The sequence below is a fragment of the Nyctereutes procyonoides genome, unplaced genomic scaffold, assembly GCF_905146905.1.
Source record: "Nyctereutes procyonoides isolate TBG_1078 unplaced genomic scaffold, NYPRO_anot_genome, whole genome shotgun sequence".
In the NCBI taxonomy this organism is placed as follows: Eukaryota; Metazoa; Chordata; class Mammalia; order Carnivora; family Canidae; genus Nyctereutes; species Nyctereutes procyonoides.
In genome coordinates, this window is record NW_026575131.1 from 43,838,367 (window position 1) to 43,856,464 (window position 18,098).

Consider the following 18,098-nt stretch of genomic DNA (forward strand, 5'->3'; position numbering starts at 1 on the left):
GAGGAAGTCCGGAGCAGCTTCCATTCCTGCCGCCTGGGCATGTGCCCCTGCCAGGGCCCCTCCCCGCCCGCTACAGCCCTCGGGCCCACGGCCAGCCGGGAGCTGCTGGTCACAGCCAGGCTCAGAGGAGACGGCCAGGGCAGCGGCTGCTACCGTGTTCAGCGGTCAGGGCCGCACAGGCTCGGGCTGCCCACCCGTCGGCTCTGCACATGCGTGTCACAGACACACTTCTGTAAGCCTTGGCCAGGACCCACATGCCAGCCTGAGGCACATCTGGGACCTCGTGGAGGCCTGTGAGCTGCTTGCACACCCTGTCCGTGTGTCCGCCCGCCAAGGTCTGGGTCCAGCAGCCCCAGCCTGCATCTTCACCCCCCAAGACTGACACCATGAGTTGGAAATGAAGCATCTTTAATTGATTCCCTGCCCAAACCCCCTGGAGGGGTCTCCAAGCACCAAACCTGTGAGAATTGTGTCCCTTAGCCTCAGAACCAAGAAGCCCCTGCCTGACTTTCACGGGGCCTGGACACCCTCCTCCCCTTACTCCCTTGACCAGCCCCATGGGCTTCATTTCAATAAATAACCCCTAGAACAAAGTTTGGGGCAGGGGACCCAAAAAAAAGCACCCAGCTCAGCGATATGCAGAGCAGGCTTCAGGCGGAGTCGGGAATCTCGACAGGATATCTGAGATCAGGGTAGAAACACACATAAAATCAGGGCCAGCGTGTGAGCTGGGAGCAAATCCCCCTGGGCCTCAGGCAGATGCCCAGTGGTTGCCCAGGATGCTGGCTCCTGCCATCAGGAAGAACTCCATTTTGTGTCACACAGCAACGGTCCCCCGCCAGGCATTTCCACAATCGGACACTCGTAGGTCTTGTCTTGACTCTGAATTCTGGGCAGGGGAGGGAGAGGGGGGGCCCAGAAACCTAGGGAAGGGAGCATCTGGGGAAGGGGCTGAGACTTCCCAGGTACAGAGGAGTCCAGGGCAAGGCAGAGGACTGAGGCCACGAGCCCAGGTCACTGCTGGGCCCTACCCCGGCGGGTACGGAGGGGGCCTGTGGCTTGAGCCTGTGCCCGGGCCACCTGGCCCATCTCCCTGCGGATGTCACCAAGCGCCGTTGCTGGGGACTCCAGCAGCCTCTGGAAGAGGCTGGGCCGGCCCGCTGGTGGCTCCCGGCACTGGAAAGTGACAGCTGTGCCAGCCTCGGCCTTCATCTCCCGAGAGAAGCCGTCGGAGGAGCCATCAAAGCAGCGACCGATGGCGATCTCCTTGGCCAGCCTGGGGCTCTGGTCGGTGACCGTGTAGACACCGTAGTTGTGACCCAGCGGGTCCAGTGGGGCCAGCATGCTGAAGGCTGCAGGGTCGTCAGCGGGGGCGGCTGGGGGATGCCGGGCCAAGTAATCCCGCAGGAGCCCGTTGATGGCCACGCGGCGGCAGCTGCCCTGGGGCATGATGGTCACCAGCGTCCTGTCCACCTGCCGCTGGTCGAAGAGCATCCCGCTGCACTTGAATTCCACGCAGGCAGCGGTGGTGCCGGGGCGCTCGGGGTCTCGGACGCTGCGGGCATCCCGAAGCCCGTAGAGCTGGCCCTGGGTGCGCGGGTGGCTGCCGCCCGCGTTGTGGGACCGGACCATGAACTCCTGGGGGCCCTGGATCTGCACTTTGAGGAAGCAGGCCCGGAACTCCTGCGGGTTGGGCCACCAGGCCAGGACATCTCCAGTCCAGGAGGCCGGCGCGCCCTCGCGGAACGGGACCACGTTGTACTCGTACTTGTCCGCCTCCACGCGCGCGAAGCGGAAGTGGCTGGCGGTCACCGGGGCCTCCTGGCACTCGCGCAGGCTGCGCCACGGGTACACCGGGCCCCTGGCCTCGGCGGGCTCGCCGGGCCTGGGCTTGGCGAGGTTGATGCGGAAGCCGTTGCGCTTGAGCGCGGGGTCGTCGTGGTCGGTGCGCCGGTAGCCCAGGCGCTCCAGGTAGGGCTGCGCCACGCCCACGGCGGCCGCGCGCGGCCGGGGCCGGGAGGGCGCGGGCTCCAGCTCCTCCCCGCCCAGCGAGGCGGTGACCAGGGCGGTGTAGGCGTCGGGCCGGTCCGCGTCGCAGAAGGCGGGCAGGCAGGCGCCGTTGGGTCCGGTGACCGCGCTGTCGAAGCGGCCCCAGGCTCGGGGGTTGGCCGAGAAGCCGGGGGCGGGCTCCAGGTTGACCAGCGTGACCACCACGCCCTCCACCTGCTCGTTGGGGGTGAACTTGTCGTTGGCATAGGCGCGCACCTTCACAAAGCAGCGGCGGCGCTCGGGCACGTCCAGGTTGAACAGACGCCGCTCCCGGATCTCCGCGTTGCCCACCAGGAAGACCCGCTCCTCCCTGCGGGCGCGGGCGGGCGCGGGCGCGGGCCGCCGACCGCTCTGGCTGGAAGCCGCTCTCCTCCTCCCACAAGCCGGTGTCGGGGTTCAGCGACCACAGCCTGAGCGCCTCCACGTGGCCCGCCATGCGGATCTGGCCGGCGTCCACGCGCACGGCCACGGGCCCCGCCTGCAGCTGCTCCGCGGAGCCGGCCGCGCGGAGGTCCACCGAGAACATGCCGTAGGTGCGCAGCGGCGCCAGCTCGCCGTCGCTGTCCACGAAACGCAGGTCGCTAGGGGCGGCGGCCGCCGAGCTGAGATCGCGGGGGTCCACGAATGTCACCCGGGCCTCCACAGCCCCGGTGTAGGGTTCGCCATCGGCTCTGCGGAAGGCTCCAGGGGGGAGGACCAGCTCGCCCAATGGGGCCTCGTCTTGCACCTCCCCAAGAGGGATCGTGTTGCTCTCCCCGGCATCTAAGATGACCGGGGCTTTCTTGCGCATGGCCTTGACATCGTGGTACACGCCGCCACCTCGGGGGTCAAAAGGCAGGACTGTGACAGTGTCCATGAACTCCCCACTGGGGTCCAGGAAGGTGACCACCAGCCGCTGCGTGGAGGGTGGCACCTCGATGGTGAAGTCGCCCTGGTAAGAGGTGAATCCAATGGGCTCCTGGCCTAGCAGGATCTGGGCAAAACGCAGGGGTTCCCCTGAGTCAGTAGCCACCACACGTCCCCGGACCAGTCCCCGAGGGGGCAGACATTTCTGGCAGCCACACTCAGCCACCACCTTGACTGGGAGGACATAGTTGGAGCAGTGGATCTCCCTGCTCTCCAGGCGGCGAACAGAGCAGCAGCGGGAGCCTGCATCCCCACACCGGGGGCTGGAGCCTGCAGGGCTGGGGCAGAGGGTGTCAGGGCAGAGGCCCACATTCAAGTAGGTGGGGCCGCTGCCAGGCTGCCCACAGTCATCTGGGAGCTTGATCAGGTGCTCTTGGGGCTGGGGATTGCAGGCTGGCTGGCCTGGGCCTGCAGAGCAAGAAATCAATCAGATCACAGGAAGGGGGAGGGCTCCATTTGAGTCCAAATTTGGGGGCCTGGATTGGGGTGAGGGGCTCAACCCAGGGTCTCAGTGGGGGCCTGGGATCAGTCTCAGCAAGGACAGAAGACAGTCTGAAGTTGGGGCTCCATCTGGGATTGAGTGTTAGCAGGTGTTAGGTATCAGTTCAATTTCAGGGCATTCTCAGGGTTGGGGGGCTGAGGGTGCTCACCAAGCACGGTGAGCCAGGCGGTGCCTGAGCGCACAGCGCCCGCATCATTCCATGCTTTGCAGTGGTAGGTGCCTGCCTGGTCTGGGCGCAGCCCTCGCAGCTCCAGATGGGCCCCATACCTGTGTTCTCGCCTGTCCAGCAGGGTCCCATTGTGGAACCTGGGTGGCAGATAGGCAACACTATGGAGGCCCTTGGCACAGGGAAGGGGTTGCATCTGTGCCTGACCCCACATGCAGCCCAGGGACGTTGCAGAGCAGCTCCTCCCAGTCCCCGAGGTACCACATGCCATGGGAAATCCAATCAAACCACAAAGCTGGGTGCAAGGCCCTTGAGCATGAGGCAGGGCACTCACCAGGAGTATTTTTTAGGCATGGGGGTGCCTGAGGCTTTGCAGCAGAAGGTTACATTCTGTCCGGCCTCTCGCACTCGGGACTCAGGGTGCTTCACCAGGTAGGGCTTCTCTGGGGGTAAAGGTGACAAAGGTTAAGGCCCTGCTCCATCCCAGCTTCACCCAACAACCCTTCCCAATGGCAGGGCCCCATCCTTTCCCTTCTAGTAATGCCCTGTTTCACCTGTGCCTCTTCTGATGACCTCCCCATTCACTTTCACCCCATGGCTGCTCAAGAAGGTGCCCCCCCCTTTTTTAAGTTGGCTCCACGCCCAGTGTGGGGCTTGAATTCAGGACCCTGAGATCAACAATCACATGCTCTACTGACTGAACCTGCCAAGTGCCCCAAGATGTTGCCCCATCTTTTTTTTTTTTTTTTTTTTGAGAGAATGTGTATGTGAGCCAGGAAGGGACAGAGGGAGAAGGAGACAGGATCTTAAGTAGGCTCCATGCTCAATCCAGACCCCCACTAGGGCTGGATCCCATGATCCTGAGGGTCATAGTCATGACCTGACCCAGAATCAAGAGTGAGACACTTAACTGTCTGAGCCACCCAAGTACCCCAGATGGTGCCCTATCTGCAAGTCCTTGTCTCACCTGGCGCTTTCTCTAGTTTCTCATTTTATTCATCCCCCCCATGACATCATATTTGGTATTATGGCTTCTCCAATGTCCATGGCACACCTTATTTGTTCCTTAGTGACCTCATGCTGCATCACATCCTCCCAAGTACTTGGTGCCTCCAGAATTTCCTTCTTAGTTTCTCAGCCCCCTCAATCCTACTTGCCATGAGGCACTTACCCAACTTATTCAGGACAACAGTGACTACAGCAGAGATGGAGCCATTGGCCTGGGCCTGGCCCAGGCCTGCAGAGAAGCCATCCATTTGGGCACTGACGTTTGCCCTGCTATTGGCACAGACTCCAGGCATCCGGAAGGTTCCATGGGCATCAGTGATGGCCACAGTGCCAGACCAGTCTCTCAGGGAGACCCTGGCTCCTGGCAGCGGACGCCCAGATGGGGTGACCACCGAACCCAGAAGGATGTGGTCGGGGCACTTGCAGGTCTTGGAGCTGCACCCTGGGGGACACATGGAGGCAGAGGGACAGGGGAGCCTCTTCACTCCCTCCTGGGGAGGGCTTTCCACTCAGTCCCTCAGCAGAGATGCCTAGACATTCCCCTTGCGCCCCTCAGAGGCCTCAGCATGCCCCTGCTTGGAACAGCCCCTAGGATGAGTGGGGATACGGGGTTGAGGAGTCAGAACTGGGGCAGAGGGCAGGACCTGTGGTCCAGAGGGATGGGGAAATGCCCTGGAGGGGGGAGCAGGAGAGGTGACTCTCACAGGACAGAGAGAGAAACTGAACAGCAGGGGCTGGGGGCCCAGCTAGGGGTTGGGGCTTGGGCTCAGAACATCTCCCTCCTCTTCCAATCCTGTGGTTTCTCCATAAAATGGAAATTTCCGCTGGAAACTTCAGGGCAGAGGCGTCAGGAGGGCAGAGCCAGGCGGGGTAGGGTGGGGACCCCACTACCCCATTGGCCACCGTGCTCCCCCACCCTTCCATGGGCTCTGCGGGCGCAGCCTCCAGACCGTGTTTGTGGAGCCCAGGCGGATCGGAATTTCCAGTCGCCTCCTGGCTGGCCTGGTGTCTGGCCCTGGGAGGGCTTGGGCATGGTGTCTGCCAGGGTGTGAACGTGTGTCCGCGTGGGCGTGGGGGACGGGCTGTGGCTGTGAATGCCACGCGAGTGCACCCCGAGTGCATGAGCCAACTTCTGTGCATGTCCATGTCCATCAGAACATACACACAGTCCGAGGTGCAACCAAGGTAATGCCCATTTGGAATCTGTACACGCCTGGACACGACCTTCAAGGCGTCCACCCATCCGGATGTACACATTCACCAATGCTCCTCGGGGGGCCCGAAGGGAAAGAAGGGCCAGGCTCCATGTGGTTCAAGTTCTGGCCCTCCAGGACCCGCCTCTTCCCTTCAAGCCCCCCCCCCCCCATCAGGCTCGGTCCCAGCCAGCCTCTCCCCTCTAGGTACCCTTCTGAACAGGCCTCCTCCCTCCACACCCAGGCCCCGCCTCTAAATAAACACTTTCCTCCAGGCCCCATCCCTCCTACCTGGACAGGTAGGGCGGACACACTTCTGCGCCTCCAGGGGACGCCCCGGACACGCATCTCCAGTCGGACTGGGGCAGCGGCGGCGGCGCAAGCGACGGCCTGGCCCGCAGCTCCCTGAACAAGGACCCCACGGGCCCCATGCGCCCCACGTGGCCTCTGCGGTGGTAAGAGCAGAGGCGTGGGGGGAAGGTGAGGCGGCCGCCCACCGCAGGGACTTCGCCTCCTGGGAAATCTGGTGTAACAGCCTGGGACTGGAGGACGCCCCTCGCTAAGTTCATCCTAGGGTGGGTATCCCAGAGAGAGGCCCTGCCCACTGCCCCCATCTGTCGCCCCCCAGGCACCTGTCGAAGGTACAGTTGAGGTACCGCCCCATTTCCCCCCCAGATAAGCTCCGGGAGGTGAGCCCTGCTGTTCTCCCAGCGTCCCTCACGTATTTGGGGTCAAAACACGCCCCCAGAGGACAGAGCTGTGACAGATGAGCAAGTGAGGGCAGCGGGAGGGAGAAGAACTCCCGAGGGCTCCTTCCGGTTCCCCACCTGGGTCACTGGGGCCAGCCTCCCTCCCAAAGCGCCGCCCCTCTGATCCCGCCGGCTCCCTGGCCCCGCGACCGGACCCCGCCTCCTTCCAGCCACGCCCCCACCCGCACGGCCCCGACCCCGCCTCCAGCACCGCCCAGTCGGGCTCCACCCGCCTCTGACCCCCTCGCCGGCCCCGCCCCCCGCAGGCCCCGCCCCGGGCCCCGCCCTCACCGAGCGGGCAGCGGAAGCGCACATGGTAGTTGGAGCAGCGGCGGCCGCGGGGCTGCTCGCGGTTGAGGCACCAGAAGCCTCGCGTGGGGTTCAGGTGCACGCGCTCGCCGACAGTGGACGGCAGGGCCCAGTCCGTGGTGCGCGCCTCGAGCGCCAGCGGCCGTGGGCACACGCGCGCTGGTCCGTAATAGAAGCGGATGGCAGCCAGGCTCTCGAAGTCGCCATCGCCGCCGGGGTGGTCCACGTTGAACCAGGACGTCCACTCGCTGGCCTCTGCGGGCACCGCACGCGCTGGGACCCGGGCCGCAGCCTGTCGGGCCCCATCAGTGCATGCAGGGGCCTTACCCCCACCTCCCAGGTAAGGCCATACCCTGCTGTCTAAAACGGTCACCCCACCCCCAATGAGCCCGGGCTAACCCAGCCCGCCCACCCGTGACCCCGCCCGGAGCCAGGTTTCCTCCACGCCAGAAGGAGCTCCAAGGTATCACGGGAGGTTGGCCTCCGCTCGCACCGGCCCCACTTCTGCTGCCCAATCCTTGAGCTTGCGCATCGGTGCAGGCTGACATTCTGCCACGCTGACATCGTGTCACTGCCTCACCAGTCCCCAACCTTAGAATGAAGCCTGCCCCCCACCTCTGAATTCAGAACCCCTGAGGTGTGAGGAGATGACAAAGGCAGCAGGAGGAGTCAGGCCTGACACCAGCCCTAACTGTGGCTTTCCCTCGCCTGGCCGCGCCAGGTTAGAGCCATTGGGGCTCTTGCTCACTGCCTGGCTAAAGCCACCAGGCAACCTCTGTTTCACAGAAGCCACAGGTAGGAAGGATCTGACCTCCCAGAGGTCAGATTCTGCTTCCAGCAATTTCCCCCTAGTAGGGGGTGCTCACTCCTTTCCTGACTCCAGAGTAACTTTTCCCAGCTAGGAAACTAGAGACCCAGTTTCTAGAACTAGAGATCTGGAATCTACTGGAAGCACCCTGCATGATGCTTCCAGTAGGGGGCAGGAAGCACCCACCCCCACCCTACACATTGGTTTCCCCCTTGACAAATAGCCTGAACTCTCACCCCTCTGCTCCTAAAATTTAGACCTCGTGGGACACCTATACCAGGGGCCACCATGTCTGGGGACCAGGATGGTATTGGGCTCTTCTACCGCCTTCTATCCCCTCCTCACATGACCTCACCAGCCAGAGCTCACACAGTGAGTCCACAGCAGAGCCAGGACTTGGACCCAGGATGACTCACCTTCCCAGTCCTCCAGGGCTGGTGAGGGCTGTCCAGGGCTCAGAGATGGACCTTCAAGGCCCCAGGCAGTTGCTGTGGGCTCCTCAGGGGGGGTGGTGGCTGTGGAAGGGGTGAGGAGTGGGGGATGGAGGAGGCATGCTGATGGGGACCTCTGTGAGCTGCTTCTATGCAAGGTGCTGTCATGAATATCCCCATTTCACGGGAGAGAAAAGTGAGGCTCTGAGAAGCCAGAATCTAGCTCTGGCTGACCCCAAGGAATGCAGGACCCCACCCCCCCAGCCCCGCTTCCAGGAAGCCTCCCTGTGACCCCTGCAGCCCATCCCTCCCTCTGCCCTGGCCCAGATGCCATGAGGTGGGGAAGTCTCTGTGTCTGCTCTCCTCCCCAGGCCCAGGTCTCCTCGAGTGTGCTCAGTGGCCATGAGCTCAGTTGGCTGTGCCTCTGCCCTCACGGTGAGCTGCCTTCTCCTTCATCCATTTGCCGGCTCAAAGTCCCTCCCTCAGTGTACCTTCCATCCCTTCACTTAGGGCCCAAGCTGCCACTGGGGAAGTCCTTGGAATCAAGCCTGGCTTCTCTGACCTTGAGTTATCTCAGATAGCCAGGCTAGACAGGGACATCGGACAAGTCCCTTCGCTGTCTGTATCTCAGTCTCCTCATCTGAGAAATGGATCCACTGCCCTGTCCTCTGAGCATTCCAGAGATGGGAATGTTTCTGAATGGTGTGTATGTGTGTGTGCAAGAGGAGAGGAGTTATGTGAGAGGGGACAGCTCTGACCCCTTAATCCTGGGCCAGGACTGGGTGCTTCAGAGGCCAAATGCTAGGGGTGAGGCAGGTCCCCCGCGGCCCCGGGCACCTAGAGGAGCCTAAAGTTCATATCCATACTCCCAGTGCCCCTACCTCTCTTTGAGGAGAGTGAACAGACGCGCTTCCTCCCCTCCCCCCGTCGTTGGTCCCAAGGACCCATCTCCCCGACGGCCCCTCACCCCACTCCCGGGTTGACCAAGGGGGACCCAGGCCTGCGGAAGCGAGCCCTCCCCGGGGGCAGCTGCAAGCCAGGCGGGCTGCCGGGGCGCCTAGGGGTCTGGGCTGGGGTCAGGGGGCGCCTCACCTCGAGCCCCCGCCAGGTGCGCGGCGGCGACTAAGAGGCAGAGTAGTGGCGGCGCTGACGCCATGGCCGGGTCGAGCGTCCGAGGGAGGGTGCGGGCTCCGCGGCGCGCTCGGATCTGACTCCCGCGGGTCTGGCGGCCGCTGGGGCTGAGGGCGGCGGCGGGAGGTGACCGCAGGCCCCGCCCCGTCCAGGCCCCGCCCCGCCCCGCCGAGCCCAGCGCCCCGGCCGCGGGCGACTCCGGTGCGCCGAGCCACCTCTCCGGGTCGCCCGCTCGGTGCGTGGGGCTGCGCCTCCGCCCTCAGGTCGGCCCCTGGGCCAGCCGAAGGCCCTCCCTCTACCCACGCTCCAGTCTGCACCCTGGGCCCCAGGCTGCCTGCGGGACGTGCCTCTTGGAGTCGGCCTGAGGCTGCCCCAACACACCCGCGCTGCGGGCGGCCCTCTAGGCGAGAGAAACCCTCCGTCGAGTCTACCCTCAGTCTTGGCAGGCTGGAAGTCCCACCCTGAATCTAGCCTCTGCTCTGGGCCACCCTCCATCCCTGGCCTGGCTCTGCGGGGCGGGGGAGGGCCCTCCCCGTCCCCCCCCCCCCCCGGGCGGCGGAGCTGGCACAGAGAGGAGGCGAGGAGGCGGTGGGACGTCTGTTTATTGGCGCGGGCCCAGGCGGCCGGGACGCGGGGGGGGGGGCGGTCACAGCGCCGCGACGCAGTCGGTGCCCGAGTATCCCGGCAGGCGCAGAGCGAACTTTCGGCGCACGTCGTCGGGCACGAACCTGCCGGCCACGAAGTGGTGGCGGCCGGAGAAGCGGCCGGCGCAGCGCTTGGGCGCGGCGAGCGACACCAGCACGTCGGGCCGGAGCCCGTCCTCGCTGTCCCCGCCGCCGGTCTCCGCGTCCCAGCCTGCGGGAGGAGGGGCGGGAGGGGGAGGGAATCGGGAGCTGGGAGGGGTGCTTGCCTTTAGACGGGAGAGACTGGCCTCCTCACCAGCCACTTGCCCTTCCCAAACAGACCCAGCTCTGCTCCCGGACACGTGAGTCCTGGTCAGACCTGCCCCCCCCCCCCCCCCCCCCCCGCCACCCCGTAGAACTGGGCCTCCTCCCTCAGACCAGTGTCTCCCCTTCCTTGGAGATGCTTCCTTTCTCCTCTGACCAGAGCGTCTGCCCTCATACGTTTCTGTCCCTGCTCCCATCATGCTACTAATTTTTCTCCCCCATCTGCCTCAGCCTCTGCCTTCAGACTGGATCATTTCCACTTGCTGCCCTTTCCCAGGCAGACTCATGCCTCTGCATTCTGCATCTGTCCCCATTCCTCCCTCCCTATCAGTCTTGAGCTTTCCCACTTAGACTAGAGCCTCTTTGCACCCAAGCTTCCTAGCCAGCCTTCCCCCTCTGACCAGATCCCACTCTCCACTCAGAGGACAGATTTGCCTCCATCCTCAGGCAAGCCTCCTCCATAATATATGTCTCCTTATCCCCGGTTCTTGCCTCTGACAGAACGTGCCCCCCACCCACCCAACTTGAGTGTCCAGCTTCCTCCTTTTGACTAGAGACTCTTCCCTCTGACCTGACATCTCTGTCTTCACCCTCAGACTAGATCTTGCCTTTTGACTTGGCAGGACCCCACCCCCTCCCTCACGGCGCCCTAGCCTCTACCACCTCTCAAATGAGCCTCTACCTTCAGACTAGGGGCCTTGCCTTCTCTCTTGCTTCTGACCAGAGTCTGGAACCACTGACTAAAAGCCTCCTCCCTCTGACTTTAATCCTTCCTTCTATGACCCTAGTCTCCACCCTTGGACCAGACAGCCTGCCTCTTCATAGCTAACCCCCTGTTTGTTGCATCCTGCTGGGATGGCCCTGAGGTCTTGCAAGCTTGGGGCCATCCCCCTGAGTATGGCTACCCCCGTGGAGGGTCCGGCTGGCCAGCAGCTGTTTGTTCCGTCTGCCCGTCGCCTAATGGCTCCAACAGGCGTGGGGCGGCGGCCAGGACGGGCGAGGCCTTTGCCGAGTGAGCTCACGTCTGCCCAGGCAACTGGGCCAGGGTGGGCAGCGGGCATGCTGGGCTGGGTGTGTGTGGGGGATGGGACATGGGATCACCTGGGCGGCAGCTTTGGTCTTCCCTAGATGATGGATGGACATGGACATGACCCTCACCAAGAGTGCATGAGCCATCCACACTAGGGAAACCGAGGCTCAGAGATAGGCAGGGGCCACGAGAAGCTGGGGTGCAGAGGGCCCCCACCCATGCCCCCAACATGCCCCCCCTTGCCTGGCATGCCTGAGGGAATGTCCAGGCTCACAAGGGGGATGGACAGCAGCTTGAGTGTGGCCAGCGCACGCGTGCAGGGGCCCCCGATCTCTCCCGGCTGCACGCCAGGGCCCAGCACGGCATCCACCACCAGCCCGTAGGCATCGTTGATGAGCTGGACCTGAGAGGGCAGGCAGGGTTAGAGGGCAGCCTTTGGGCACCGCCCCCCTATCTGCCACCAAGCGCTGACCTCTGTGGGCAAATAGGACAGGAAGGGGATGTCCATCTTCTCACACTGGGTGGTCAGGTCCCGGTGCAGCAGATCCAGTGAGCGTGTAGGGTAGAAGATGGTCGGTTCGTACTCCTGGGGGTTGGGGGGGCAGTGCAGAAAGAAGTCAGCCCTGGGGCCCTTCCAGGCTTCCTACTGGGCCTTAGCCCCCAGACCTGGATCCCAGGCAGCAGACCCTGCGTGGGGCAAGCACTGGGCATATTCTATAACCTCGCCAGCCTCAGTGTCCCCCTGGTACACCATCAAGAGGAGGAAGCAATTTCTGCAAGAGCAGGATTGAGGGGTGATCTCAGAGGCCAAGCGGGGGGGCGGGGGTTCTTGCTACTCACAAACACCCGCAGGTGCCGGGCACAGACCAGCCCCACTGCCCCGTTCTGCTCCGGGCCACACACGACCAGCACTGTCCTCTGCTTCCGGGAGAGAGTAGGCAAGGGGAACACCTGGCAGGGGGCACAGCAAAGGCAAAGGCATGATGTTTGGAATCCCTCCTTGTTTGAGTGGGGAAGCTGAGGCCTGGAGGAGCAGAAGGGATGGGCATGGGCCTAGAGGCCACCGAACAGGAGGAGAGGCATTCTGGGCCCAGGGCATGGCCTCTGGGGGCCTCAGTTTCCTCCTTGGAGAGGCAGCATCCCTGTTTCAGGCTCGGCCAAGCTGGAGCAGGAAAACGTGCCTTCTGCCACCACCAGGCGCCCGCCCGGAGTGCGGTTTGTTTATTCTCGGCCTGAGTTGCAGACATTCTTCCACCTTTTTCCACCGCAGTGGCTGCCCCTCCCCCGCCCACGTTTCCAGGCCTCTGCCCCTCCCGGAGGCCCCAAAGCTGGGGGGGGGAGGTGGAGTGGGGGTTGTTTTCCAACCCAAGGTGCCCTGTCTCTCTCCATTGGTCTCTGTCGTCACCTGTCTCCATATCTCTGTCTCTCTGCCTACTTCCCAGACTCTGCATCTGTGGGCCCATGCATCAGTCTCTTTAACACGGGAGTTAAGAGCGCTGGTGTTCCAGCGGCTGCCCTGCCCTGACTCTCTGCGTGGCCTCAGCCCCCCTCTCCTCTGGCAGCTTCACTTGGCCTCTATCAAACAGGCATGACATTGACAGTGACAGTCACACGGCTGGACCTCTTGGAGACAGGGCGCCCCAGGGGGCCTGGCTAGGCCCTAACCTCCTAGTACACAGAGGGCTAGGTATTCCTTTTTTGTCTCCTCCCCAAGGTCTCAGTGAGGTCCTGACCCACCCCGAGGGTGCCGGTGACCCCACCATGCTGGGCACGGAGCCCGAGACCGAGGGAGGGCAACAATGTCTAGGCTGGCTGGGACAGACTTGGGGCTTTCAGGGCAAAACCAAGCGATGTTGGGTCAGTGAGGGCCAGGCAAGAGTTGACTATGCTAGGTTTACTTTTGGGGCTTTGATTGTCATCATTTTCTTCTCTCCTTCAGGAGCTTCACTCAGCATATGTTTCATTTGGAAATAGGTAGGTTAAAAGAGAAATTGAGGCAACATAAAGAAATTGTGTTTAACAAAAGTCTGCAGTGGTGACAAGAGGAGGATAGAGAGGAAGAGAAGGGTTACGTGCTGGAGCCCTGACACCAGCGGGCACTTCTCTAAGGCATTTGTGTTTATTAACTGGTGTCAATTTATTGCTCTTGCTTTGGAAGAGGAAAGAGGCCCATGGTTTGACACGGTGGCCAGAGCACTGGATGGCAGCATCGTTGTGGCTTATTACTCTGGCGTCCCTAGCAAGCTCCTCGAGGCTGGGGCTTTGCCAGAGATCCAGACACAGCTCTGCTTACTACCCCCTGGGACCTACCTTGTGCAGGCCACTCCCCACTTCTGGACTGCCATTTCCCCACCTGCAGTGTGGGGTTGTTTGGAGGAACTCAGTCTGCAGGAACCAATGTCTCCCTTATTGAGATCCAGATCACAGAGGCGGGTGGTCACATCTGCACCTCAAGGACCCCAGGAGCATCCCCAGCAGCTTCAGTCTCTGCTCCCCACCTCCAAGTCTCTGGGGACTCCTATCTCTGCCCTGACCCTCACTGACCCCTGGGGTCTTGGGTCCCTGCCGGTCTAGACCAGTGGTGATCCTCTCTAGGCCTCAGTTTCCCCATCTGAGTGATGGGCTGGAGTAGCTCCACACAAAAAAGGGCTTCTTGAGTCCTAAACCATTCTGTTCCCCCCTCCCAGGGTCATGCAGCCAGACCTCGGCTCTGGTGGGCTCAAGGCAGGGGTCAGATACCTTGGTCACAGCTACAGCACTAGCATGGCCACACAACTCCACCAGCTGCTGCCGCCCAAAGCGATAATCCTCCAGCAACTCCCGCTCCAGGGCAGCCGCCTCCTCAGTGCTGGGGGACAGAGTGGGGAGAGACGCTCAAAGACACAGAGAGAGAAAGACTTAGAGAGAGGCTCGGATGGAACCAGTAATGTTCCACCAATGTTCCCAGGCAGGCCATAACACCACCCCCAACCTCAGTTTCCCCATTAGACATACATGTTGAATGGAGCAGTGGGAGGCTTAAGCTGAAGCCCAAGGCACGGGCGCCCTCTGGTGGTCGAGGAGCGCGTGGTGGCGCGTGTAGGTTCTATTGCCCCAAAGCGTGGGAGACTGGAGCCCCGTCCCGATGCGCCCACCCCCGCCGCTGAAAGAACCCAGAAGGAGGGGAAAAAAAAAAAAGAACCCAGAAGGAGGAATGCAGCGTGGAAGACTTTGATGGGGCTGATGGGCGAATTTCATGCAGTGGAAAACACTGAGCAAGCTCCAGAACACTGGAGGGGGAGCCAGTGGGGGAGGGGGTGCGGAAGCGGTGCCTGAGGGAGGTGGATTTTGAAGGCTGCGGAGGAGGAGTTTGATGGCTCACTTAGGGAGGTGGATGTAGGGCCCACAGCTATCAGATCTATTGGTGACCCTTCAGTAAGTGTTGTCAGAGAGGTGGGCCGGCTTAATCATTTGAGGTGAAGGTCTGCCATCAACTGAGCGACTAGGACCCGTCACATCTGAGTTTTGCTTCCTCTTTTGCAAAAGTAAAGGCAGGATAGTCTAGATAATTTTCAAGGCCCATTTCGAAATGCAGACATGGGGCCCATTACTTAAAAATTGAGAATTTTAGGAGAATGACAACCAAGTGTTGGACCCTTCTAGGAGCAGGGACCAAGCTAGCCCTGGCTTAGGGACCTTCCAACAGGCTTCCAGCAGGCATGCTTCCAATGGGCATGGATTTAGTGGCTGCAGAGATGGAGAGCTGGCATTGAAGATTGGAAATGTTCCTCACTCCAGAATCAGGGCTTGGGGCAGCTGGGCAGGGTTTATGGCCTGATGCCAGCTTCCCCTAGGCAGGGCTCTTTTCTGCTGGGGAAGAGCATCTACCCCCAGATCAGCAGACCCTAGAGAGTATAGTAGCAGTAGTAGTAGTGGTTAGTAATAGAACCAGGCCCAGAAGATTTAGAACATTGAACCACTCAGAGAAGGGAAGTGGCTTTCCCACGGTCATGCAGGAAGCAAGTAGGAAAACTGAGACTTTTACCCTCGGTGTCTGTCTCCAGAGCCATACAGGGTTTGAGCAAAGAAGCAGAGGCAGACCTACATCTAGCAGAGGTTTCTTGGGATGAATCTTTAGTCCTTCAATCCTGTGAGCAGGAGACCACAACCTTCCGGCCAATTTTGCAGCATGATCAGGCCGGGCGGCAAGAGGGGCATAGGTAAGGAATGAGGACTGCTGTGGGAGGGGGAATTAGGAAGGGCTTCCTGGCGGAGCTGGCCTGGAGCAATATGGGAGGTAATCCATGTGGAAGAACAGTGAGGGCCAAGATCCTGTAGTGGGAATGAGCTTGGCAGATTCAAGGGACAGAAGTGAGGCCAGTGTGGCTGGAGCCGAGCAAGGGAAACTGAGAAACTGGGTCAGAAAGACACTTTCAGGGCCCATGCACATGGGGAGATGGAGGCTTAGGGCAGGGAGGACACAGGCCCTGAGTCACCCCAGCAACCAAAGCCAGATTCAACCCCAGCTGACTTCAGATAAGGTTGAAGGGCCAGTTTGGGGGGAAGGAGCTCACAGTAGGGCAGATGAAGAGCACCCCCTGGGCAGGCTGGCCCAGCTCCCAGGAAAGAACATTGGAGAAGGTGCATTTGGGAATGTGGCTCATTCCTCCACCTTCATCTATGACAGCTCTGGCTGCTGCCCCCACAGGAGGGTGAGGGGAAGATGAGATGGGTGGCAGGACTACTCATTCCTCCTCTTCTTCCTCTGTCCCAAAGCTTTGGCCTCAGGCCACCACTTGGAACATTATCTTCCTGCCTAACTGGTCATTAGAGTGATAATGGAGAGGACCGCCCCGGCTAGGAGCCTGGGGGTGGGGACATTGGCAGCTCTAGGTGGAGCGGGAGTAGGAATTAGGACCCGTGGGGGAGGGGGACAGGGCAGGGCCATTGTGGGCTGAGGCCAGGGTGGGGGCTCAGTGATGAGGTGCCTCTTGCTTCTCCCACTGTCAGCTCCCAGAGGAGAGGAATTGCAAGGACCAGGACTCCCCCCTGCCCCCCAAGAGCACAAAGGCTGAGATGACCTGCTTTCAAAGGAACTGGGCCTGATCTCCCAGTGCTTCCAGGAGTGGGCTCTTTTGGAGGTGAAGCCCGTGGCCAGGTTGCTCACTCCAGACCCTCCCTGCACCCTTGGCTCCACCTGCTTCTCCACCTTCAGGCCTCTGCCCACCAGCCCACCACCTGCCTACAGCAGTCTCATGGCCCCCACACTGCTCAACACAAGAGCCATGGGGGCTTTGAAAACTTGAATGTCAGATCACATCACCACTTGTCTCAAACCTGCTTATGGCTCCCCAATATTCAGAGAATATTCAAATTCCTTACCACACCTACACGCCCACTGTTTCTAACCTCATTGTCTCCTTTCCCCTTGCTTGCAGTGTTCTACTCCTATCCACCCACAGTACTCCATCACTCCTCAGTTGGCATTTGAGATCCTGCACAGCTGGCCCCCCACCCCATTCCCCATGCCAGGTGAAATCACAGCTTCAGCTTCCTTCTGTCTAGGATGTGCTAGATCTATAGGCTCAATCTGGAGATCAGCCAATCGCTGGACAGTATCTGCCGAGGGCCTGAGTGGACGGTGGGCAGAAGACAGATGAGCTATCAGATGAATCTGGTTTACACTGAGGTCCACAGCCCTGTTTGGGGTCCCAGGTCACAAGGAGGGACACAAGATGCTAACTCAGGATGAGATGGGAAACACGGCCACAGCTGCCAGCTCCAGACCACAAATCCAATCAAACTATTGACAAGTGGGTCATATGTTCAAAAATCGCCCAAGCTTTGGCTCAGGCAGTCGTGTCCCTCCCTAGGCCTCAGTTTCCTTATCTGTTCAAGGAAACAGTAGTAGGTGGGCCACCAAGAGGGGTGTGAACGTTTGAGGAGCTAAGAGCTCAGCTCTTCCTGGATGGGGAATGAAAGATGGGAGCTCCAGGGTCCCTAGGGCAGATGGAAAGGGGAGGTGGGCCTGGATTGGGTTGAGGGGTGATGGGAAAGCTACTAGCAGTGCTGCTGAATGATTCACTTAGGGGCGGGCTGTGGCAGATGCAGTTTCCTGGCAACACAGTTTAGGAGGCGTTGGCAACAGCAGCTACAGGCTTCACCTCCAGGGAATGCAGAGCGGGCCTTGAAACCCCCAGACCCAACCTGGATATCCCCCTGCCTCTGATCTGTCCGCCCATGACACCCCCTCCCAGCCATGTCTTGCCCATGATGCCCCCGCCTCCAGGCCACATCCCTGCCGTGGGCTTTGGCATCCCCATCCCTGGCTGACCTGAGGAAACGCTGCTCCTCGGGCGTCTCCGCTGGGTCGGGGCGGGCCACACTGCTCATGGTCGCGGTGAGCCTGTGAGAGTTGCACGGGCTGCCACCGCCACGGCCTTTTAAGAGCATCCCAGGGCAGAGGGGCCTCCTCCCCTCCCGCCCACCCTGTGCATCCGCCAATCAGACAGCGCCGCGAAGGCGCTGCGCACGGCCATTGGCTGGCAGGTGCAGGCTGACTTAACCCTTCCGTGCCAGCGGTGGAACTGCCTTGGAAATGGAGGGAACCCAGTCTGGACAGGTAGCAACAGACCTGTTCCTCCTGTAATGGGGTCACAGCCTGTGAGCAAGGGGACCTGCCTCTGGCACCACTCCATTCCATGCTCGGATCTTCAGGTCCCCCACTCAGTGATGTGCACAGGGTGTGGGATTCCACAGGAACCCCAGCCTGGAGGGGTGGGCTGTTGACAAGGAGTTTCAACAAAGGTAGGAAAATCCAGGTGTATTTGTGAGCCAAGACTGATGGGTCCAGAAGCACTCTGGGTATGTTCTGAGGCCACTCCACCTGT

The 18,098-nt window shown here is 61.3% G+C and overlaps 2 protein-coding genes across 2 annotated transcripts; both read right to left on the bottom strand.

Moving 5' to 3' along the window:
* Window positions 1-487: 487 nt before the first annotated feature.
* CILP2 (cartilage intermediate layer protein 2) lies at window positions 488-9,277 on the bottom strand. Its single transcript, XM_055343963.1, is given in 9 exon segments — window positions 488-2,394; window positions 2,396-3,363; window positions 3,606-3,763; window positions 3,958-4,066; window positions 4,795-5,073; window positions 6,116-6,271; window positions 6,865-7,137; window positions 8,107-8,205; window positions 9,214-9,277. Coding segments are annotated over 9 exon segments (3,486 nt in total). The 3' UTR covers window positions 488-1,014.
* Window positions 9,278-9,857: 580 nt separating this feature from the next.
* On the bottom strand, window positions 9,858-17,622 carry YJEFN3 (YjeF N-terminal domain containing 3). The gene is made up of 6 exons (XM_055344143.1): window positions 17,543-17,622; window positions 13,969-14,077; window positions 12,070-12,180; window positions 11,702-11,815; window positions 11,482-11,632; window positions 9,858-10,107 (listed from the first exon to the last, which is right to left on the bottom strand). The coding sequence occupies exons 1-6, from the start codon at window positions 17,599-17,601 to the stop codon at window positions 9,899-9,901; spliced, it is 753 nt and encodes a 250-aa protein (XP_055200118.1). The 5' UTR covers window positions 17,602-17,622; the 3' UTR covers window positions 9,858-9,898.
* Between the last annotated feature and the right edge of the window lie 476 nt (window positions 17,623-18,098).

Bases quoted from the DNA above. Each gene is read 5' to 3' on its own strand.
- YJEFN3 (XM_055344143.1), bottom strand. From the start codon at position 17,601: ATGAGCAGTGTGGCCCGCCCCGACCCAGCGGAGACGCCCGAGGAGCAG. The intron at 12,181-13,968 runs GTATCTGACCCC...GCCCCCTGCCAG, and splicing joins GTGCTGTAGCTGTGACCAAG to GTGTTCCCCTTGCCTACTCT. The intron at 10,108-11,481 runs GCATGCCAGGCA...CTCCTCCCGCAG, and splicing joins GAGCCTGGACATTCCCTCAG to GCTGGGACGCGGAGACCGGC.